At 37.8% G+C, this 25407-nt stretch overlaps 1 protein-coding gene across 2 annotated transcripts in view; it reads right to left on the reverse strand.

Moving 5' to 3' along the window:
• Positions 1-25407, reverse strand: part of ANO4 (anoctamin 4) — a 237195-nt gene that overhangs the window by 10377 nt on the left and 201411 nt on the right. For both annotated transcript variants that reach the window (XM_033220911.1, XM_033220912.1), the window contains exons 16-23: positions 24764-24800; positions 22399-22510; positions 21347-21404; positions 21110-21207; positions 19013-19155; positions 8232-8384; positions 7081-7228; positions 1988-2107 (exon numbers count right to left, since the gene is read on the reverse strand). In XM_033220911.1, coding sequence (XP_033076802.1) covers positions 1988-2107; positions 7081-7228; positions 8232-8384; positions 19013-19155; positions 21110-21207; positions 21347-21404; positions 22399-22510; positions 24764-24800 — 869 coding nt within the window. The remainder of the gene's footprint in view (positions 1-1987; positions 2108-7080; positions 7229-8231; positions 8385-19012; positions 19156-21109; positions 21208-21346; positions 21405-22398; positions 22511-24763; positions 24801-25407) is intronic.

Consider the following 25407-nt stretch of genomic DNA (forward strand, 5'->3'; position numbering starts at 1 on the left):
AATGATTACAAAGTTTTTAACTCCAAACAATAGTTGGCATTTTATTTTGAAGCATTTTATACTTAGGATCCTGTATGCCTCTAACAATGTTTACTAAGTAATTTCATGTATGAAATGGTCTGGACAAGCAAGTGGAAAATCTACTGAAGAAAGCATCAACTGTTGCTTAATTGCTTGCTTCTCCACCAGACTGCAACAGGGAGTGGCACTAGATTATATTCCAGCCAGTCTTTCTCCCCATCTTACTTGATGTGACAGCCAATGAGACCTGGGAACTTGGCATGAGTGTTTAAAGGGGTGGAGGGTGCGCTGTCACTGCACAGAAATGGGGAGCCCCTGCCTTCTCTCACCCTCTCTTGTCCTCTTGAACTGCCCCTGCCCAGGCTCACTGGGTATTCATGTCTCTCTTCTCCACATGGTAAGCAGAATGTCACTTGTTCTAGCAGGCCAACCCAATTTCTGCTCTCTAGGATCTAGTTTCTTAGACTGGGACTAAGTGGGTAAATCTAGGCTGCTAACAGGTCTCAACATCAGTTTCTGTGCCTGTGCCATTTCTCTGAAAAAAAATCAATTACAGGCAAAGGGAAGAGAAGGGACAAAGAAGACACATTATTTTATAGCAAGTGGTTACAAAGTTAATCTACAAAAGAAGAATCATCTGGTTTTGGTTCACAGAAAGCTGAAAATTCCCATCCGTAAGTATTATTTATTAATGTCAGAAAGAGTGATGCTGGAGCCTCACTACGATGACTCTGTCTAGAGTCCTTTCCAGGCTGTGTGGCAGGTGGGAGAGAGTTATATCCACATCGTGCAGCATGTCCACTAATGAAGCTACTTGAAAGAACACTGTGATGAAGGTTGGGAGCCTTGAATTCTACTCTAGCTTTGTTGTATCTCTCCAGACAAATCAATTACCATTTCTGGTCCTCAGCCTCACCTTCTGTAAGATGATGGATTGAAGTGAATCATTACAAAAGTCCCTATGTCAAAGCATCTAGGACTCTATGGCTGTTCTTCCTTGTGGCTTTGATTACAGGGAGGACATAGAATGTCATGATGAGGAATCTCCAAAATTCTTTGTTTTGTTTTTGAGACAAGCTCTTGCTCCATAGTTTGAATGCAGTGTTGCTATCATAGCTCACTGTAGCCTTGACTGCCTGGACTTAAGTGATCCTCCCACCTTGGCTTCCCCAAGTGCTGGGATTACAGGTGTGAGCACACAAAATTCTTATAACATCAAAGTATTAAGAGAAAAAGGTGCCATCTGGACTCTTCAAGAGCTGTATACAAGTAATCTCATTGAGCTTTTAGTCAATGGTTTTATCATCTGTCAGATGAGATAATATTACCTAACTTAGAAAGCTGATATGATGATTAAATGGAGTAACAGTTTCTGGCACAGAGTAGGTGCTCAGCAAATTCTCCTTCATGTGTGTTTGTATAGATACACATCAAGAGGAACAGTTTAATTAATTTCCTTTTAGAGGGAGAGAAAGAGAGAATGAACACACGTTGCAGAGGCTACTGTGGTGGAACCTGAAATGAACTGGGCCTCTTTCCACATGCTTCTGAGTTCTTCAACATTTAGAAATGTGATGTGATATACTCTGGGCAAGAGAGAGAAACAGAACAAAGACAAGTGCCCTCAACAGCTGTCACTCAACCCCCATGGAGATTGTCCCTGAGTCCCTGGAGCCAGGGTATAACCTTCACTACTATATTTTTGGTTTTTCCCTTTAAGCCAGCAGTTCTCAATTCTGACTGCACCTGGTTTCTGAGTTCCACCCCCTTACATTCTGTTTTAATTGGTTTGGGATGCATCCCGGGCAAGAGAAGGCTTGAAAATTTTCCATGTGCTTTTAATGCATTGTTGAGATTGACAGTCACTGCTTTAAACACACTCAGCCAGAAGGGGCCTTCAGAGTAAAATCTCTCCACGGTGGAGCCAGCTCAGCTTACGCAGAGCCATGCTGGGTGCCACACTCACCTGCAGTACTTAAGAGGAGTCCCCGAGAACTCACTGCCATCTGATTCAGGCTCAGATCGGTTCTCAAAGTCAGAAATTCGAAATACAGACAAGCTGGCATTCACATAGCCAACCATGCACCTATAAGAGGAAGCAAATTCTACCATTAGGACACTGATCACCTTCTCTGTATCCAGTTCCCTGAAGACCCTGCTTCCCAGACGTCCCTGCAATTGTAAATGCCTGTAACTGGCCTTTCCTTGTCAAACGGAACTCAGGTTGGGATGTGCTGGAAAGCCCTAGGCATGCTGAATCGGAACAAGTTGCTTGTTTTGGTTCTTGTCTTTTTCTGCAGAATCATCATACAGAACATCTCTACTCCAATTAATGTTTCAATGAAATAGGTAAAAAGCAGCATTACATGATGGGCATAAATTATATGTAAGCCATAGCTTCTTTTGTTGATGATACACATAAACACAGTTCCTCATTAGTGGTTTTATATGTTTATAGATATTCCCAAAATGTTCCAAATATGACTGGTGTGCATATGATCCCCTCTCCCCAACTCATATCCCATGCTACAGTCATGCTGGACTATATTCCCTGAAAGCTTCTGATGTTTTCATCCTCTGCTCGTTATCTTTTCTGTTAGAATTCCCTACCTCTTCTTTTACAAGTGGAAATGGTATTTATCCTTCAGTGGCCACCTGAAACACCACTCCTTCTAGGAAGACAACCTAATCATTCCAGTCACAATGTCTCACTCCTTTCCCTCTCTCTGTAGTACCATTATACTTAGTCCACCATTACCAGATTGCTTGTACTAGAGTTGGCAGCATACATGTATGCCCTCTCCTTTGGACTGCAGTTTTTTGGGAGCAGAGCAGGTATCTTAGGTATTTATGTATCCTATGACTTAGGACAGTCTTACGCAGTGTAGGAATCCCATAAATATTGAATCGATCTGACTGGAGGAAACTAAAATATGAGATTCTATTGATCATTCTAGATTGAATGAGTAGATAAAATCAAGGATTTAATCATTCTGTCAATAATTCCACTCAAGAAAATGGACATTTTAAAAGTATGATAGCAAGCAGTACTCTCAGAAACATCTTTTCTACAAGTGTCTGAACAGTTTTACATATTGAACATTGTGGCAAACACGCGCACTTACTGAGATAACAATGTTTGAAACTTTGGGTGAAATTAGCACTTAGATACATCCTGTATACATTTTTCTTTAAACAGTGTTTTACATACAAAAGCTTGGGTTTTGGGGTCAAATCTTAGTTCTGCTGGTTTCTAGTCATGTAATAATGGCACGTTATATAACTTCTTTTTTTTTTTTTTTTTTTTCCGCAACAGGGCCTTGCTCTGTTGCTCAGGCTGGAGTGCAGTGGTGCGATCATGGCTCACTGCAGCTTTGACCTCCCAGGCTCAAACAATTCTCCCACCTCAGACTCCTGAATAGCTGGGCCTAAAGGCATGTGTCACTACACCTGATCTGTATAACTTCTTAAAGTGTCAGAAGTTCTCACTTCATAGGGTCGTTGAGGGGATTAAATTAAATGATGAATGTGTAGCACGTGATACAGATCTTAGCCTATAAGTAAGATAAACGTGAGTGGTGATTATTCATTTTATTTATTTCTTGCATCTCGCAGGGGGTCAATAAATAATTACTGATTGAATGAATAAATAATGATCTTCAGATTCTCTTCATGAACACGTCTGGCATGATTTTTCCAAGGTGCTGAACACTAAACCAAAATGATGACATGAACACAGTTCTGAGAACACATGGGTTCTGCGTGTTACCTTTCTCAAGACAAATCGCTGGCTTTATCATGGCCTTAAAAAAAATGAACTAAGCTGAAGGGCCCATTTGTCAAGTCACTCATAGGTGAAAACAGATGGTCAGGGGGTGTGTAACATGCCTTAGTCCAAACGGCAGCAGGCCTCCCCTACTACTCGCTGAAAAGGTAATTCGGAATGATGTCTCCCTTACCTACGAACTGTCTAGAACTGGACATGAAAATAAATGAGTGCCTTGGTGATGATTACCTGTCACAGAGAGGGAGTAAGTTTTAGCAGAATCTTTCTAAAGATCTGAGCTGTGGGAAGGGAAAGGTGTTCTGGGAACTGGTGAGTAAAAAAGGCCCAGCACTGAAATGGAATATTCATGACCCCTCCTGCACTCTTACCTCACAGACCAGCCCCAAGGCTTTATCAAGACTAACGCTACTGTCCATTGGTTGTTCTGCTCCAAAACTCCATTCAGAAAATTTAAATTTAAATAAAACACCTGTCTCATTGGCCTATGCATGTAACGACAGTCACAAATCCCAGCTGAAAATGTGTCTTTAGTGCAAAGCATTAAATGTGTACCTAGTGTATGAACACACAGTTATCAGCTGTGTATGTCTTCCTTCCATATCATTGCCATAATTGGGGAAAAAATGGATGCTAGGCATTTCACTAATTCCTTTCACCTTTTGTAGACTGTTAGTTATTGCCAACATCTATTACCAAAATCAAATAGTCGAGGTGGTCATCAATTCAGGCAAGTGAGATTTCTCACACTTTGCTGTATAAAGTTCAGCTAGTGGCATGCAAGTGTCAACTCATCGACCCATTGTTATAGCAGGAAGGTCACAGGTAGTAGAGAGCCCATGTCTATCACTGGGTTTACTGGCAGGAATGCTATATGCTCTCACTGTGACCCATAACCAGCTCTCAATGAGACAGAGGGAGATGAGGCTACACTGATGATCAGGGAGAATTGAGAAATACCAAGAAAAAAGTAACAGACAAAGGAAGGGTTTCCTGTGAATATAAAGTCATTTTTCTTAAAGGAGTGGTAGATGGCCTCTGTATGCACTTCCAAGAAAGATCTAGAAAATGTCTTATATAGGATAGTGCCATTTGGATTAGGATGCATATCTCTTCCATGTAACTTCTGAGATGACCACACACTCATTTAAATGTGAGAATTCTGCCGTAAAAGCCATTTGCCACTTACTGTTTTCGATCCTTTAATACATAAGAAAGGGATGAGCCAGCAATCACTGTACTACCCCAAAGGCTTATGACTTTCTATACCTTGACAATTCTGCTACTCTTATGAGTTAAGTAATTTCTAAAGCATTTCTAAATGGGAAAAAGAAAAAAAAAAAAACTTGAAAAGTAATAGAGTGGCCAGTGAGGCAGAAAATAAGATTCATGAAGAAACATACATAAATTTAACTATTTGAAAACATCAAAAATGACCAGGGGATTAGAAAACAAAAGGCAGATATATAAATTGAAAGTGGCAGAAGGCTAAGTCAAAGAGAAAGGTTAAAAAAGAAAGAAAGAAAAGAAAAGCTCTGAAGAGCCCAGTAAAATTGATATAAGGAGGCTGTCAGATACACTTTAATCACTGCGGACATTGTCTTAAATCTAATATGTTGTTAAAATTCTAAAGCCTTGATTTGCTATCAATTGTGCATAAAGGTTCCCATTTTATTTTTTGGTTCCCTGTAAAACAAGGTAGATTTCACCATATTTGAATTTGGGAAAGAACAGAAACACCACTGGGACGGAAACTCCAGGGGGTTTACTGTTATGGGAGAGCCTCAAGGGCTGTGAGGTGCAGATGGAGAGTGAGTCGAGGTTCTACCTTCACATGGGCTCCCAGAGTTACTCTGCCTTGTGATTCTGGGCTTAACTTTTTAAAATCTTTTCCTGCTCCTCAAAGTGAAGATAATAATGCACGTCCCACTCCCATGGCTGTTTTGAGAATCAAATCATATGTGAAAATGTTTTGAGTGAAGGTAAGCTTTTTTAGGCTAAGCCAAGCAGAGAATGTCAACGATAGTTGCAATTAGAAAGAAATGCCTGGGCAAAATAACGTGTCTTTAAATTTCTCTTAAAATGGGATGGTATGCTCACTGAAAGTTGCTAGATAATTAGTGTGGGTGACCACATGCTTATAGTAGTCAAGAACTTTATAGAAGCCTTTTCAAATAACTGGATTGTGAGCTTTATGACATTCCTCAATCATTCACGCCTTAACCCATTTACGTAGGATTATTAATGAACTTGGACCCAGGCCAGGTTTGCATGAGTTCAGTTGATTGGATTTGGTGGCACTCAACTCCTTGGGGTCAATCAGCTACCATGGCTGCAGAGGACAAATCAATCTGGCTCAGGCTAGTAAACCAGGGCTGCTTGTGTAAGTAGACAGCAGCTCATGTAGGGTGATTTCTGGGTTATTAAGAAGACCCTGTGATCCCCAAACACACTTCACTCTGACCTATAGACATCTAAATCCCATAATAAGAATTTAATTATTTTGGCTTTAGCCAAACAGAGATTTTGAAAGTATGTTAAGACTTCTTGTCCTTTTTCCAAGGTACAGGAATGAAAGCTAGGGGATATGTTATAATTTTGACTAGGCTTTATCTGACCATATATAGATTGCCCTGGCTTTGCAAACCATTGAGGCAATGCCATAGAATTGGTCCCCCTCCCAGGGAGTTTAGTCCATCCAACTTTCTTGGGGTAATATAGGCATTAGTCAGGTCAATACCCAGGAAAAAGTCTTTCACTGACTTATTCCACAAATACTTATTGAGGACCTACTGGCTACTCAGTACATAGTTCCATATGTCCTATGTAAGATCTGCAGAGTCTACACATAATGACACAATGTAAATCAGACTGTAACTGTCCTTTTGCAAACTCATCAAATGATATCACTATACACACATCATATACTACTTTTTTGATATACACATTAGCATATCACACATTTCTAAATTCATAGTGGGCAGAGGTCGGGGGTAGGGAAAATGATTAATTGCTACTCTTACACTGGATTTCATCTAAAACCTGTCTGACTTGTATGTCCTCCAACTCTTTGGTAGATGAGGACATGTTTTCTTTGGCTGACAGTGTTATTATTATTATTTATTATAAATCATAATTCCACCTTCCCTATCACAGGTCTCTCCCTTCTGGGTATGTATTCCATATTCTCCAGTGCAAAGTCTTCTGTCTGAGTGTCCAACCTCAAAAAATGGCTAGGAAATAGAAATTGTATAATGGTTTTATAGCAAACTTACTTTTGCCCAGCTTCTCCTTGGCCTGCACAAGGTCCATACTTATAAGCATACACCAAGCGAGGGATAAAGTCAGATGTTATCGCTATGACAAATGCATTTGTAATAACAGAGAGAATTCCAATGCCTTCAAGAATTCCATACCAAATTCCTATTCAAATAGAAGTGTTGTGTTAGTTCCATACACAAAGCAGAGGTAATAATTATGAAAAAAATGGGAATTCATTTTTAAAAGTCCTTTTCATGGGTCCGTTCTTCATCTTTCCAAATACTGACAGTTGCAACCAGGAGGAAGGATTTGTGCAAACAACGTGGCATTGAGGAAGTTTCTATGGGAGTGTCTATATGCTCAGGACTTAATAGTCAGGATCAGACATGAGGCAGAGAATTCTGGTCAATGATAAGGCACCAAAATACCATCTGATAGGATCAGCACACATAATGTCAAGCCCCACCAGACTGGAAGCTCCTTAAGGGTATGGATAGCCTTCTGTTCATCTTTGTGGGCCTTGCCCATGACACACTGACCCAGGGTAGGTGCTCACAGAATGTGTGTCTGTTTCACATGGAGGTTAAAAGACATCATTAGCAATAACATCCACATGCAATTCTCTTCCACACGTATTGGCTGGGTGACTGCTTGCTCTGTGCCAAGCACTGGATGCAGAGATTAATAAAAGACAGTCTTTGATCTCAGGCAACTCTCATTGGGGCTGCATCTGATTGAACTCAGCATCTCTAGTCAAATACCAAAGTTCACCTCTGCCATTAGAAACACTGGATTAGACTTCATGTAAATCAGGCAAACATTTAGGAAAGAATAAATCAAAGTTAAGCAAAGGGAAGATCTGTTTCAAAAAGAATGTAAGTGATAACAAATCTAAATTTTAGATTCAAGAATCTTAAGATAGAAATAATCAAATTGAGAAACAATTTAAGCACAAATTCTCTAGCACTGGAAATTACAAACTTCCAAATAGCAGCTTTACTTCTTGTCTAATATTATTTAAAACTAATATAATATTCTTTGCAAAAATTAGGTGAATTATCATACATGGAAACCATAATTTAAAAATCTGAAGTTTGTGGCTTTTAAAATTTTACCTGCCAGATGTTTAATATTTATTTTAAAAACATATGCAAATCCAACTTACCTATATCTTTGGCCCTTGAAGCTAAAGGTCTCCTCCACTGTGTGACAAATTTGTAAGCATCAAGTCGAATTTCAATTATGTTATTCAGTAAGGCCAGAAGTGGTGCTAGGGGAAAAGCTGCCACAAAGATAGTCGTGAATCCAAACTGAAGAACTAGAAAAGAAAAAAGGAAAAATAACAGAGAGTATTGGTTTTCCATTACTATTTTCAAAGGGATCATAATCTGGATACGTTATTGTCTTAAGTCCCATTTTTCCTAATACAGATGCACAGGGGACATCTCTTCCAGAAAGATGGCCGGGAGACTGGAAAAAGAGGCACTTCCTGGGCCTGGAAGCAACGGAATCCTGGGAGCTATGAGATCTGGACCTAGGATCCAGATCTTGTATCCTAAATATCATTCTCTATCCAAAGGAATCAGTGTTCCTTGGAGGAAGGTTTGATTCCAGAGCTATGATGGTAGGAACAATACAAGAGAAGCCTGGGACATCTTGTGATGCCAGAAAGGAAGGAAATGCTCAAAAAACAATGGGGACATGCCAATAGGACACAGAACAAACTTGAAGGCACCCCAATAGCCAAATCTGGAACAATTTGTATGAAACAATATTAATAATGAAAGCATGGGATTATAGCCCAAAGACTAAGTATCTAAGTCCAGACTGATGTAAATATATACTTACATAAATAAGTGATTAAATAAATAAATGGGAGATAAGGAGTGGCTCTTCCTTATGGTAGAATTCTAATTAATCAATATAGGAGGAATGATGAAAATTAGAAAATCACCATTAGTCAAACATCACAGTAATAACTTTGGTAGGCAAGAAATATCGAAGCATGCTAAAATTAGTAAAGGAAAGTATACTGAAGAAACTAGGATAGTTGCAGATTCTCAAAGTATCTCCTCACATAATTTTTACTAATTACAAAGGGAAAAACAGTAACTTTTTAGCAGAGGAACCTGGAAAACATCTTTTTGTTTTTTGAGATGGAGTCGAGCTCTGTCACCCAGGCTAGAGTGTAGTGGCGCGATCTCGGCTCACTGCAACCTCCACCTCCTGGGTTCAAGTGATTCTCCTGCCTCAGCCTCCTGAGTGGCTGAGATTACAGGTACCCACCACCACGACCAGCTAATTTTTGTATTTTTAGTAGATATAGGGTTTCCCTGTGTTAGCTAGGCTGATCTCAAACTCCTGACCTTGTGATCTGCCAGCCTCGGCCTCCCAAAGTGCTGGGATTATAAGTGTGAGTCACCGTGCCCAGCCAAAAACATCATTTTAACCAAGTGATCAAAGTTAATATCACCAGTAATACGACATAATGATGTTATACACCCCGATATGATGCACTGAGGAGGGTATAACATCATTTATGTGGTATTCTTGCCAAAAATGAATAACTCCAACCCAATTATGCAAACACACGAGACAAATCTGAATCAAAGGAGCTTCTCCAAAACTACTGACAAATACTCTGCAAATATGTCAAGATCATGAAAAACAAAAACTGAGGAATTCTCATCGATCAAAAGGAACTAAGGAGACAACACATCTAAATGTAATGTTGGATCTTGGAAGTATTGTGAATAAGAAAAAAGTTATTACTGGGAAAATGCAAAATTCAAATAAGGTCTGTAGATTAGATAATAGCATTGTATTCTTAACTTTTCTAGTTTTAATAAATACGTAAGATATTAACATTAGCAAAAGTAAGGTAAAGTATAGAAACTACTCTTTTTGCAACTTTCAAAATAAAATTTGTTTTAAAAGGGGATGGTTTCTGATGCAAAACAACCAGTCATCATAATGGAAAATAAAAAAATAAAATTTACTGGGCATCATGGACGAAAAGTATTTGGCTGTTTGAATGACTATGTATATATACATATATGACTGTAAAAATAGTAAAAATATATTTACAAATTTGATTTTAGAAAGTAACAATAACAAAACAAGGATTACACATATATAGCATTTTCTATGTAAAAACAGGCATTGTTCTAATTACTTCATATACACTAACTCATTTAATTTTCATGACAACCTTATATGGTGGGTACTATTATCCTCATTTTACAGGTAAGGAAACTGAGGCACAAAGAGGTCAGGTAACTTGCCCAAAACAAGTAACTAAGAAGGGACTCTAATCTCAGTGGTGTAGCTCCAGAGTTCTGCAGAATCCATCTACCTCATCTTGGTTATTTTGCCACCTCCAGGTGTCCCCTGTCTTTGGTCACATTCACACTTGGTGCTTGTGCTAGATGGCTTTTTACGCACCAATAGATGTGGGCATTCTCTTCTCTTTCGACCTTGGTTTTATCTTTCTCTTGCCTTCTCTCTTTCTTTGGTAAGTCCATCTACTCCCATGACTTCATTATTATCTCTCTGATAAGGGTTCTCAGTTCTCTATCTCTAACCCTGACTCTTTTCAGGGAATTTCCAGTTGTCTGTTATGCTACAGAAACAGCACTCCCCAAACCAATCTCTGAACCTCATCCTTGAACGTATTTATCCTTTTATGTCCCTCCTCCTTTCCTCCCTTCAGAATCAACTTGCATAAAAACCAGGTCTCGGCTAGCTTAGCCTTCAGAACCATTAGCCTCCTAGTCCTGACAATTACTCTTCAAAAATGTCTCTCATTTCTCCCTCTTCTGCCCTGTCCCCACTTGAGTTCAGACTCTGATTTTCTAACCAGCTTTTTTTGCCTCCAAACTTTCAGCTCCCTGCCCTATCATTCTGCTGTCAGTGTGTCTAAAATGTTGGTTCAACCCCATCACTCATCTCCCTACACAGAATATTTCAGTAGGTTCTCACTGGCTGCAGAATAAATCCTAAACTTTTCACCATGCCATTCAAGGATCTCAGTAAATTGACTCCAAGCAAACTTCCAAGCCTCATGTCCAAATACACCCCACAAAGAAAACAGGTTTCCCAAACAATCCTCTACTCCGGCTATACCAGTAGCCGATTCTGATTTTATGGGGATACATCATATACGCACTTAGTGTTTCTATGACTACTTTGATAAAGTAGTCATTCTTCCTTCAAGAGTACACTGAAATGCACCCTCTTGAGTCTTCCGTAATTGTAATTAACTACTCCCTCCTCTGTAGCTGCCACAACTCTGCTCACCACCATAAAACTTACTTTGTCTTGCTTTTATGGTGTTTTGCCTTTTCCCCCTTTTGCAGTGAGCTTCATGAAAGTAGAAACAGCAACTTCTTTATGTTTCTTTTTCCTACATACTCACTAGAGGGGTTTTGTGTATGGGAAGGACTTGTCAGGTATCAAATAATGCTGGTTCAATGACTGACATGTAATTACAACGAAGAAAAGCCAGAACACAATGAAAACCTATCAGGTAGATATAAAACTGACAGAGATAATTCTTACAATCACTAACAGTACTGGATGTTATGGACAGAAAAATGCAACTAGAGTTTAGTTCTTTCAGGTTGTATTTATATTGAAAATAACTGCAAGTTTAAAAGGAAAATGTGTTTAGTTCATTGGTAGTTTTTGTTTATCTGATACCTAATGAGTTTCATTATCTAGTTAAATATTATGGCCTAAAATCAAACCAACTAATCATTTTTACATAGCACAAAGGTGACCCACATGATATTGGTCTTGAAGTGATTAACTGTGTAATGCCCATTAGCTGCTGCTTTTTTTTTTTTTTTTTGTCAAGGGAAGAGACTTGTACAATAGAGGTAGATTAATTTTTAAAAATTCTTTGGCAAAAAACTTTTAAATATTGGAAAGCATAAAGAATGATATAACAAACTTCCATATACCCATGGAAATGTTAGTATTAACTCTTGGTAACATTTTGTCATACCTGCTTAATATCTTTTTATAAATAAAATAAATACTATATAGATAAAACTGAATTCTCCTCTATTTTTGCTCTTGAGTGGTTTCCTCTCCCTTCACAGAGACAATTGCTGGCATGAGTTTTGCATGCATCCTTCCAGTTCATTTATATATATATATACACACACACACACACATAAATGCCCATATAGCAATAAATTATACATAGTGCATATATCATGTAAATAATTTTTGTGCCTAAACTTTACATAATGATATCATTATTTACAATTGTTTTGCCCTGTTCATATCACATGATAAATTTTGAGATATTATCTTGATCTATATAGATCTAGTTAAACTTTTAACTGTTTTATATTCTAATATATAAGTTTACCTCCTTTTAATTTACCCCTTCTCGGACATTACCTCTTCAAATATCACTTTTCCTCTTTCTTTATTCCTTTCTGGGACTTCTATTACAAATATTTCAGCCTTTTTGGCTGTTTTGTATGTTTCTTATGTTTTCTGCTCTGTTTTTCTGTTCTTTTCTCTGGGCTTGTTTGGATTTTCTTTTTATTGACTTGTCTTCAAGTTCACTAATTTACTGTCTTATGTTGAGTCAATCTGCTATTTTTTTTTTTTCTTATTTTTTGAGGCGGAGTTTTGCTCTTGTTGCCCAGGTTAGAGTACAATAGCATGATCTCAGCTCACTGCAACCTCTGCCTCCTCTGTTCAAGTGATTCCCCTGCCTCAGCCTCCAGAGCAGCTGGGATTACAGGCGCACACCACCACACTAATTTTTGTGTTTGTAGTAGAGACAGGATTTCGCCATGTTGGTCAGGCTGGTCTCGAACTCCTGACCTCAGATGATCCAACAACTTTGGCCTCCCAAAGTGTTGGGATTACAGTCGCGGGCCACCATACCCAGCCTCAATCTGCTATTAAACATATCAAATGAGTTCTTAATTCCAGATTTATATTTTGCAATTCTAGAATTATTTTTATAGATTTTAATTCTCTTTTAAAAGTCTCAATTTTTCAACCATTTTTGTCAATATTTTCTTCTATTTTTATATATAAATCATAGCTATTTGAACGTCTCTACGCTAAACCCAATTTCTGAATCATCTTTGGGTCTCCTTTTCCCTCTTATTAGTCACATTTTCTTGCCTTTTTGCATACCTAGTAATCTTTTTATTGTATGCCACACATGTAGAGGCTCTAGATCAAGGGTTAGCAAACTATGGCCTGTGGCCAAATTTGACCAATCATCAGATTTTCTTTTTTAACTGCCTGTGAGCTAAGAAGAGTTTTTATATTTTAAAAGGCTATATTTTAAATTGCTGCAAAAGTGTCTACATAATAGCCTTGATTGTGCCATTGGCTCAAAAAGCCAAAATTATTTACTATCTAGCTCTTTAGGAACAAATTTGTGATACTCCGCTCTTAGTGATGTTCTTTTCTACCATAAAGAATTTCTCCATTCCTCCTGGTGATGTTAGGCAGATAAGAGAAATCACTTAAAGCTGGTCACAGATTAAGCTGGGCTAGTGCTGGCACAGAGTTTTTGTAAAGCTTAGTCCACCTTTGATTTGTTCTTGTTTCTTTGCTGTGATTGAGAACCTGGTGGGTCCCTATCTCCTTAGCTCTGAGAGGCAGTAAGAGGCTCAGTCCTGCCCTTTGAAAGGTTTTAAGGTTAGCTCTTCAGCCTCTTGCCCATCACATCCTCAAAGTGTTGTATTATTAAATAATTACTTTACATAATGATAAAAACATCAATTCAACAGTAAGTCAGAATAATCCAACTTGTATGTACAAAATAACCCAGTTTCAAAATATATAAAGCAAAAGTTGACAGAATTAAAAATAGAGTAAGATAAATCCACAATCATACTTGTGGATTTCAAGTATGTAACTAGTAGATAAGAGGCACAATATTTAACAAGGACTTAGAAGATCTGAAAAACACAATTAATCAATCTTGCTGAACTGACATAAAAATATAGAGCATTATACCAAACAACCAACTGCAGAACACACTTGAAACATATATCAACACAGATGGTATAAAGGAGCATAAGGTAATCTTTATATATATATATAATCTTTATATATATACACACAATATCAAAAGACAGAAATAACATAGAGAATATCCTCTGATAACAGTGTAATTAAATTAGAATCAATGACAGCAATATATCAGAACTCTTTAGATGTTTTGATACTAATGCATTCCTTCAAAATGCATAGTCAAAAATAAATTACAAGGGAAATGGAAAATGTTTTGCTAATAAAATACAACATATGAAAACTTGTGGGACACAGCCAAAGCAGTATTTATAGAGAACATTATAGCGCTGAATCCCTATATTAGAAAAAAAGAAAATCTGAAAATCAGCATCTTGAGATGCTGAGAAAAAAAGTGAAACTAAACCCAAAGGAAGTAAAGGAAGGAAATAAAGATAAGAGCAGAAATGAATGAACCAGAAGGCAAAGGTGTAGTAAAGAAAAATCAACAAAGCCCAAAGTTAGTTTTTCTTTTGAAAAGATTAATAAACCTTTAGGGTACTGTTTTAAAAAAGGGAGAAAAGCACAAACTATGAAGTTATAAGTAAAAGAAACGGTGTCACTATATACCCTAGATATATAAAAAGTTAATAAGGAGATATATAAACAATTTTATGCTACTAAGTTTGAAAACTTAGATGAAATGAACAAATTTCTTGAAAAGACACACAACTAATACACAACTTATGAAAACAGATGCTAGAAGAAATAAAAACTGAAATAGTCCTATATCTATTAAGTAAAATAAATCTATAATTAAAGTTCTTCCCAAGAAGAAAATTTCAGGTCCTGCTACTTCATTGTAAATTATTTCAAGTATGTAAGAAAGAAATAATAGTAATCTTATGTAAACTGTTTAAGAGAAAAAATTACCCAATCATTTTAAAGGACTATCATAAAAATGATACCTAAATCTGAATGAAACATTACAAGAAAGAAAAACTACACTATAACATCTTCCATGAATTTGTGTATAAATGTCAGAAGCAAAATGTCAGCAAATTGAACTTGGTAATTAAAAAAATGCATCATGACCCAAGTGGAGATTTTTTTCCAAGTTTGCTAGGTTACTTTAACAACTTTTTAACAACAAAAAATAATCAATGAAATCCACTATATTAGTAACATTTTTTTAAAAATCACATAATCATTTCAATAGATTCAGAAAAATGACATGATATAATATAATACTAATCATGATAATAACTCTCAGCTTCTTTAAGGAAACAATAAAAAGTATGTACAAAACAATACAGCTAGCACCACACTTAACGGTAACATACTGAACATTTTCACCCTCAGGTCAGAAACAATGATGTCCAGTATCACCAGTTTTATCCAGCATTATATAAAAGGTCTTAGTGCATTTAGGCAAGAACAAAAAAAATATACATAATGACTAAAAAGGAAAATGTAAAGTTATCATTATATGTGGATGATATAATTATGTATATACAGGTAGAAAATCTCAAAAAATATATAAGCAACTATAATTGATACTAGATGCTAGCAAGTTTGCATAAGCAAACATACAAAACAACAATATTTCTATATATTTAATATTAATAACAAAACATTAGAAAATAAAACAATAAAAACATCATTTGCAGTTGCAAAGATTCCTAAGGTGCCTAGAAATTAATCTAAGTTTTACATAACCTATATACTAAAATCTACAAAAAGTATTGCTGATAAAAATGTAAAAAGACATAAATAAATGCAAATATATACCATTTTCATGGATTGAGAAAACATCAAATATCTTCAAATTGATGTAGGAATTCAATTTAATCCCAACTAATATTTCAGTAAGATTTTTATAGAAATTAGAAATCTGATTCTAAAACTTATATGGCAACAATTTTGAAGAAGAACAAAACTGAAATTTATTTTCATTTAAAGACACCAATAAGAAAATGAGAAGTCAAGCCAATAACTGAGAAATGATATTTAACTTGCAACATATATATCTGACAAATGATTGATATCCAGAATATATAAATAACAAATCACTAAGGAAAAGATATAGATACCCACACACAAAAAAATGGGCTTGAATATAAATTCACAAGAGTTTATCCAAATGACTATAAGCATACGAAAAGCTGCTCAGCATTATTAGTTATTATAAAATTTCAAGTTAAAATCATGATGAGATACTGCTGCATACCAACCCAAATGGCTAAAATACGAACACAAGTTTTAGTAAGTTTATGGAATAACTGGAGCTGTTCTACTGTTAGCCAGAGTATAAACTGGCACAACCCGGTTTTGAAGACTGTTTTCAAGTGTTTATTAAAGACAAACAAATGCATATCTATGGCCTCCTAACTCCACTCTTATGTAAATTCTTAATAAAAACATCTACGCATGTTAATCAAAACACATGTACAAAAATGTTCATAAAGGTATTATTTATAAGAGCTTAAATTTGGAAACAACACAAGTGTCTATCAGCAGTAGAATGGATGGATAAATAATAGTACTTTTTTCTTTTTTGAGATGGAGTTTTGTTCTGTTTCCCAGGCTGGAGTACAATGGTGCAATCTTGGCTCACTGCAACCTCTGCCTCCCAGGTTCAGGCATTTCTCCTGCCTCAGCCTCCCAAGTAGCTGGGATTACATACACCTGCCACTGCACCCAGCTAATTTTTGTATTTTTCAGTACAAACGGGGTTTCGCCACATTGGCCAGGCTGATCTTGAACTTGTGACCTCAGGTGATCCACCTGCCTTGACCTCCCAAAGTGTTAGGATTACAGGGGTGAGCCACCACGCCTGGCCAATAATAGTATATTATTATGCAGGAGCCTAGAAGATCTGCAAACTCACAAAATAGCTCATCTATTGGCACACTGATGTCTTCACTTCTACAAGTAAATTTGCCTTTGTCTTTTCCTGACTCAAGCTTGGCAGAGGCTTTTCTTTTGTCAAAATGCAGTTACCTAGCACATTATTTTTTAGAGTGCTCAAGAGTACATTTCATGATATGCGGAGGATTGAGGGATTGATGGTGGTATGGGGGTCTGTGTGCTGTGTCAGAGCAGCAGGGGACAAAGTTGGGGCTCATCTGGGAGTGGAAATGCAAAACAACAAAACAAAACAAAACAAACAAATAAAAAACCGCACATGACTAAGGAAAGATAGGGTGGGTGTCAAAGACAAACTGCCTGTTTCATAATTTGGCTCCTGGTCTACATTCTAGGAATACTATGCAGCAATAAAATGAAGTTCTACTACCTGTAGCAACATGGGAGAATGTTAGAAAGATAATATTGAATGAAACAAGCCAACTACAAAAGAGTATGTACTCTACAATTCCATTTAAATGGAGAATGACAAAGGTAAATTAATGTATGGTATTAGAAGTCAGGAAAGTGGTTAGAGAGGGTTTAATAAATGGAAGAGGGGACAAAGAAGTCTTCTTTGATAATGATAATAATCTATTTCTCGATCTAGCTCACTGGATAGCAACATTTCCCAGAAATAAAGAACCAGAAGGTAAATATTTCAGGCTTTGCAGACCAGACACTTTCTGACACAGCTACCCAACTCTACTATTGCAGTGCCAAAGCAGCCACAAATAATATGTAAATAAATGGGAGTTGCTGTGTTCCAATAAAACTTTATTTACAAAAACAGGCAGTGGACTGAATCTGACCTGCAGGCAATAGTTTGCCAACCTCTGAGCTACATAGATTTGGTTACATTTGTCTGAAAATTTGTAAAAATTAATTGATCTCTACACTTATGTACACCTTTTCACTATTATACTTCAGTGAATACATTTTAAAGTATATAACAAAGTGGGGAAGTCATTAAGGAAATAGCAAAAACAAAAGAACAGACTTGAGCAGTTAGAACTCATCAGTCTGCTTGTGATAATTCTGAGATTTGTTCTGTGCTGCAAAGATATTTCAGTATTTGGAGCACTACCAAATTCTAGCCACATAAAACGCTGTTTTTAAGCACTCAATATACCAACATTATTGTTCATTGTCTTCTTTATGGGAGAAGAATCCATTAAGGGATCTCAAAATGGTTAGTTCTCTTAATGAATTATCTTTATTAAGTTTTATTTTTAATGTCCAAATTGATTTCTTCCCCACGTTATATCATTCTGCCATTCTATAACTGAAACTCTAAAGACATAAGTAGATACTTAGAACATACGCAATTTAAGAAACATTAAGTATCAATTCTACTAATACTTTAAATTTCAAATTTGCCCAGAAAAAAATGCTTCCTTTAGAAGAAATGGATCTTGCCCAGCCCTTCCCTCATTTCCGCTCCTATGTTAGAGCTTAAAATGAAAAGAAATATATACATATTCAATTTAATAATGAAAGAATATATATATATACTTAATTTATCTAAGATATTTTATTTGTCTTTCCTTCTAGAAGACAAAAAGAATAAGAGAATAATAGTGATATAAGTAACATGTACTATGTATACAATGAGGTAGGCATTGCTCTAAGTCATGTTCATGCATTAACTCATTTAATCCACACAAAGACTCTATGAAATGGTTCCTCTTATTATTATTCCCACTTTAAAGATGAGGAAACTGAGATAAAGAGAGATTAAGTAATTGCCCAAGGTTTCACAGTTAATAAATGATAGGGCTAGGATTTGAACCCAGATAATTTACTTCTAAAGCCCATGGTCTTAGATACATGCTAAGAGAAATGCTTTGCTTTGATTCTAGAGAAATCTGATTCTGTAAATGTAAGAGTAGCATAGTTTAAGCAGGACATGCCTTCCTCTCTGTTTGGCTTAGGAATTCCTACGCACTGAGGACCTTGATGATAATGAGTATATGTTTAGTTGAATATTATCTGGAGATCTAAAATTTATAATTAATAAAATAAAGTAGAATATTTCCATACTCATTTCTAAGTATTCATCGAAGAGTCCGTAGGCATTCATCGGCTGAAGGTTATAGTCCTTTTCCCATTGTGGGAAACTTATTTTCCTTTCAGGTCCATGTTCTTGTCGTACTTTTCTTCTAGTCCACCAATTCTGAATTAACCTGGGCAAAAAGATCAAATTCTTACAAACATGTAACTGATCATATGACTTAGGTAATGAGAAAGAGGAGAGTTTGAATATAGAAACATAGTTTGAAAAAATTCAGGACAGGCTATCAAAGAAATAAAGCCTCAGGTTGGTAAGAAAATAACAATGGAGTCTATACTTCAAGTATTTCTATTAGCAAGTAAACAGAATGACTGATGAGCTTATTTTAATCATTCATGAAACTGCCTCATATTGGACATTGCCTGTGAGGGTTGAATAGAGGACTGAGAATATCTATAAATGGATATCCCAGTACAAAGGCAATACCAAGACATCTTGAGGAGTATCTGGCTTAAGTGGCTTAATTTAGGACCCTTGAGCAGTCTTGCCACATGGGTGCTGAACTGCATGCTCTGACGTCAGGGGCCTAAAGATCTGCAAACCCACAAAATGCTTCCTCTCTTGGTGCACAGACACCTGCAGTTCTGCAGCTGGACTTGCTTGCTTTTGGCTTGAGCTCTCCATAGGGGCTCTGACTCCCAGTAACTTGCATCTGGCATTGGTAAGGCTAGCACAGGAACCCTTAGCAGTGTTCAGGAGTGCATTTTGTAATATGAGAAAGCATTGAGGAAATGAGAGGGTGGAGGCAGGTCTGTGTTCTGTGCAGTACAAGGAAAAAGTTGAAGGATATCCAGGAGTAGAAGCGCCAAAAAACAAAACACATGGGAAATGAAACAAATAAAGGGATGAATATCAAAGACAAACTGCCTACTTTACAGTTTCGCTCTATGTCCTTATTACTAGAAGATAAAATATAATTCTCTTGATGTCTATGACATTGTAATTGTGGTTTATGTCTTAATGTAGAACATAATGCTGATAATTTTTGTTTTATGTTTTATTTTTAAAAGTTTTTATAGAAAACATCAAATACTTGGAACAAGATTTCTTTGTCTTTCTTTCTTCTTATTTTTGAGACAGAGTCTCGCCCTGTTCCCCAGGCTGGAGTGCAGTGGCCCGATCTCGGCTCACCGCAAGCTCCGCCTCCTGGTTTCACACCATTCTCCTGCCTCAGCCTCCCGAGTAGCTGGGACTACAGGCACCTGCCACCATGCCCGGCTAATTTTTTGTATTTTCAGTACAGGTGGGGTTTCACTGTGTTAGTCATGATGGTCTTGATCTCCTGACCTCGTGATCCGCCCACCTTGGCCTCCCAAAGTGCTGAAATTACAGGCATGAGCCACCGTGCCCGGCCTGGAATAAGATTTCTAAAAATAAATCTAAGAACAGAAAATTACTGGCTTTGGTTCTGACAGAGAGCTAAGAAAAGACTTTCTGAAATGAACCAAGTTCCCGCTAATTGTTCTGGCTGAGTGGTCCTCCCTGAAACCTTGAGTTTTCTTTGTCTCTACAGAGACATTGAGCTGACATGGAAACCAATAGGTGTGGAATTAAAGCAGAAATAGAAGCATTGTTGATTTATGTCCCTATTAAAACTTAACTGACCAGAACTAAGCAAACACAGCAGAATTCAAGGTTATCCTTACCAAGTTGACGCAAGTTTTTGCTCATTGTTGTCAACATGTTATCACCAGGTTTACCATGGGGATGGGAGAGTGGAGATGTAGTTAATGTGTCATACATAGCTGAGGACTTGCAATGCTGGAGCCCAAAAGGTCAGAGGTATCATTTAAAGTGGCTCACAAGCAAGTATCCAATACTTAGGGGCCTACAGAGGCTCCTTAAAGAATATTCACGTTTGTTCATGTGAATTGTGCTAAATATCCCAGAAGAGCCAATGTTTATGATTTTCATGGCTGCCTTTGGATGTCTAAATGTGAGCACTTAGTTCCAGGTGCACGCACTGGCTTGATTGCTGAGTCTGCATTGCTTATCTTACTTGCCACACCTAGAAAAGCCAATAATGAGCAATGCTGCCTCTCAATTATTGATACTAAGGTACTTACGGGTAGCCAAGTTCCATGAAATTATTCCAGGTCTGCTTTAGCACCATTATAATACCCATTTGCATACACAGATCAATAAGGCATCCACTAGGGTGGCACTGCAAGATAAGCAAACACAGAAATTCCAGAATCAATGGAGAGGAAGAAAGGGTGTCTGGTTTCTAATCTACACAAAGTTGCCCTAAGGCTGTTTAATGCAAGTCTGTTGCAAACAGGGAATGATGGGAGAATACAGACCTCTTCTAGTCTCCACCTGTTTATTAGCCTCAAGTAGGCACCTGGGTGTCCTGTAAATCTTCAACACACAAAGAAAAACAAGCCATTAGTGCTCTAGGTCCAAGCTTTCAGTGAATATTACATTTAGTTTAGCACATTCTCCAATGTGAGTGACTGCTACAATAAGTAGTAGGTCTGGGGGAATTAGGAAACCCTCCAGATCTGTCACAACCAGAGCTTCTGGAATTCTCCAGGGGACATTTCTCTTCTGGCCTTTCTGTCAGGCTGCCTAATGCAGAAGCCAGTTCTTGCTGCTTGCTGTGGACTTTTAACATTTTCTGCTGCATATCAATTGCTCTGGCCTGTGGAAGCAGAAGTTTAACTCCCGGATTTAAACACATTTGATCTTTCTGAGTAATAGTCATGCTGTTAAAAAAATTATCGAACTATTTTCCTAGAGTTTTGTGCTGTTGGAATAGCTAGAAATGAAGGAGAGACTGCTGTGTTGATCTCACCAAAACCCTATACCTGGCCCTTCCTGGGTTCCTGTCTCCTCTGAAACGCCTCCAGAAGTCAGGGAATTCACGCGACATTACCACTACACAGGGAATCTTTCCCAAATCCTCATAACTGCTGGATTTAAAGGTTACCCTGGCATCCCATTTCTGCCCCCTTTCCTGTCAGGATGTCCTTCTCTCTTCAGGGAAGTCAGGAATCCAGAACATGCTGCAGCCCCCTTCCCGTTTTGCCACCTGCTGTCATAGGTGTGAAAGCCAGGGCCCTGATTCAGGTGCAGACAGAGGCCAGAAGTTTTCAATGCATCATTCACATGCTCAAACTATTTTCCTCTGCTTATCTTAGCAACAAAATGTGCACAGGCAGTTTTGAGTGGAGATGATTTCCCTGGGATGCCAGGTGGTTTTGAGATTTGGGAAGGGAAGGGAGGAGGATGCTCTTCCCTTTTGACACTTTGTATAAATCACCCTAAGGGAGGGCTTTTTGTACCCACAGGTCAGTGACCTCTAAGTGTTCTGTCCTCAGCTTGGGGAGGTGTGCAGGGGTCAGGTTCTTACCTTCCGAGGAAGAATGCGATGTAAAATGTGGAGCTGTTCAGATTGACGAACTGAAAAAGAAACATTTTCAGGGTGAAGCTGTTCTCCCACTCAGACTCTGTGCGAGGCTGTTCTGTGGACAAAAGGTGAGCAGAGTTTGAAAGGCTGAATCGCATCCCCTCTCAACTCCCTCTCTTCCCCTCCCCACACACACAGGGTTGGGACACAGGAGTCCTGAGGAGGCTGCAGGAGACTCTAGTTTACCCACAGACGGCATGTGATGGAACAGACCACCCATAGGATCCTCAAGCTCACAGACCAGACCCAACAAGGGTCTCATGGGAAGTGGCTACGGAAGAATCTGAGAGGACTGAATACCTAGTCTGTTCCACTCTTACAGGATACCCGGAGAGCCAGCAGCAGAGACAGCCAGGCTGTCGAGGCCTCATTCCCAGTCCTGGCTCTCTGCAGTAGTGTTTTCTTTTCCTGTTAGTCTATGCAGGCTTAGTTCCTCTTAGCTCCAAGGAGTTCCTCGGTCTCAACTTCTAGTTCTCATATTATACCAACCTACTGCTTAAGAGGGAGTCAAATCCATATCATAGAATGCTAAGAGCATTTGACTCTCCTTTGCCTTTACCCTTACCCCCATTTTCCATTCTCATGGACAAATATCAAGGAGGTGGCATCATCTTTAGAGCTTTTACTACACATCACCATCTGTGTCTTATAATTTCCTGACCTCAGTCAGGGGCCAATTCTCATCTCCACATATTTTAACATCCATCAAGCAAATGCTCTCTGGACATAATGGTGTGAACCAAAACATGGATTCATTTGCCCTCAAGACCAAACCTCCAGCTAGAAATCTCATGTCAAACGCACTTATCCTTTCATAGGAGCTATATTCTAGGAGTAAGCAATGTCTAAGAAAAGATATTTAATACAATAGCATTTTGTCTGCTTCCACATTCCCTGAGCTTCTAATTTCTCATTTAATACTTCACTCCATCAATTCATTTTCCATAAATTAGAACTCAAAATGCTTTCTGGGAGCATATCTGAGAAGGGAAGGGAGAATGAAAGAGAATCTGATTTAAAATGGTTTAAAATGTCAGTTTCAGGAAAGGCCATACTGATACTGTTGCTGAGACCCACAAAGACACAGGATTCTTAAAGGGTTTTCTTAAAGGGTTTCACTTCTGCTACTGAACTCCTGGTTACATGGAAAGGTCTCCTGGTCGCTGGCTAGGTTCCCAGGTGTTCCCACCATGGATGGACTAGGACTGCAACTCCACTGGCATTTTTGCTAGCCTGGATCAAGCTACCACAGGGTACATTGTCTACCAATGGGCAGTTATCTCTTCCATGGACATAAACCTCTTTCTGTCTTTTTGGGCAAGAACTGGTGGTGATGGAAGATTTCAATGACATTAAAAGAGATAAGGTAAAGTGCTTAGCTCTGTATCCAGCACATAGAAAGTTTCAATAAATGCTATCTATTATCATAATGATGATTAAAAACAGGAACACTTTTGTGAGTTTTTTCTCCTCTGGACAAGCTTCTTATGGAATGCATTAAAGCAAGTTATGGATGGGAGCATGTAATTTTCTCAAACTGCATAGAGCACAATGACCAATACCTTGTTAATAAAATTGGGACAATTTCTTTATTTTGAAGATGCAATAAATGTACAAGTTATAACTGGCTACCAGATTGTTCTGGAGTGCAGTGGTATGATCATGACTCACTGCAGCCTTGACCTCCTGGGCTCAGGCAATCCTCCTGCCTCAGTCTCAGGAGAAGCTGGGACTACAAGTATGTGCCACCATGCCTGGCTAATTTTTTAATTTTTTTTTGTAGAGACAGGTCTTGTTATTTTATCCAGGCTGGTCTTGAACTCCTGGACTCAAGGAATCCTCCTGCCAAGGCTTCCCAAAGTGCTGGGATTACAGATGTGAGCCACCATGCCTGGCCTTCCAGTCTTCAAAGAAACTAACTCTGCTGTGAGTTTATATACCATAAAAACTTGATACATTCTTAATTAAACACAAAATATAGGCAATAACAAATGAACACTTTCCTAAATTATATTGGATACTTTATACAAATGTACTTTAGTAATGTTATTTTTTGTGCACAAAGAGAAAATCTACCTTCAATTACATTAGCTCAAGACAGATAATGTTTGTGACAGATTTTAAAGCTTTATATAGAAAAATTACTAGATATATTTAAATTATTCTGTTGAAGGCAAACAAAAAAAATGTTGTATGAATTTGAAAATAAAGGGAATATTTCTTTCCAGCAGTATTAGAGAAAGGAATCTTTGAAACATACTTTCCAGACCACAGTACAGTACTGTGAAATAAAAAGGATTCCACTCACCTAAATTCGTCAGAAGCAGGGCAACTTTTTCATAGAGCTGTAAAATAAATTTCATGCATTTAATAAATGAACTGCACTTGTTATAAAATCTATAACCACAAAGGAAATAGGTAATCAAATCACAAGTCAAAATAATTTCATTAAGCATCCATTGCTCAACCAATGAAAACATTGTGTATAGAAATCTCAGACTCTTGGAGTCCACTGGTAATGGAGATTGGTGTAATTTTCAGAGTAAGAAAGAAATGTACAAGGTCCTATCTAACTATTTATAAAATCTCACTTCTTATTTTGGGGCAAATAATTTTATGGCAACAAGGCTAGCTGATATTCATTACCAGCTTTCTAGGCAATGCTGGGCAGTCATAATATTGCTGAGCCTCTGCAACTTGAATGTAAAATCTCTAAGCCCGCTTCTGACGGTAAGATTCTGCAACCCTATTCTTTATGGACTGCTGTAAACTCTAGATTTCAGCATTCAAAAACATTGAAGTGATTAAACATTACTGGAAATTCCCAGAGCTTATGGTACTCCACTTTTCCATTGGTGGACCAGATGCCTCCTTAACTCATGCATCCTTAACTCACCCAGCCATCTGGTCAATAGATGGTTCTGAGGGTGGGGTATGTGTATGCATGTGTGT

The sequence above is a fragment of the Trachypithecus francoisi genome, unplaced genomic scaffold, assembly GCF_009764315.1.
Source record: "Trachypithecus francoisi isolate TF-2019V2 unplaced genomic scaffold, Tfra_2.0 Lachesis_group11, whole genome shotgun sequence".
Taxonomy (NCBI): domain Eukaryota; kingdom Metazoa; phylum Chordata; class Mammalia; order Primates; family Cercopithecidae; genus Trachypithecus; species Trachypithecus francoisi.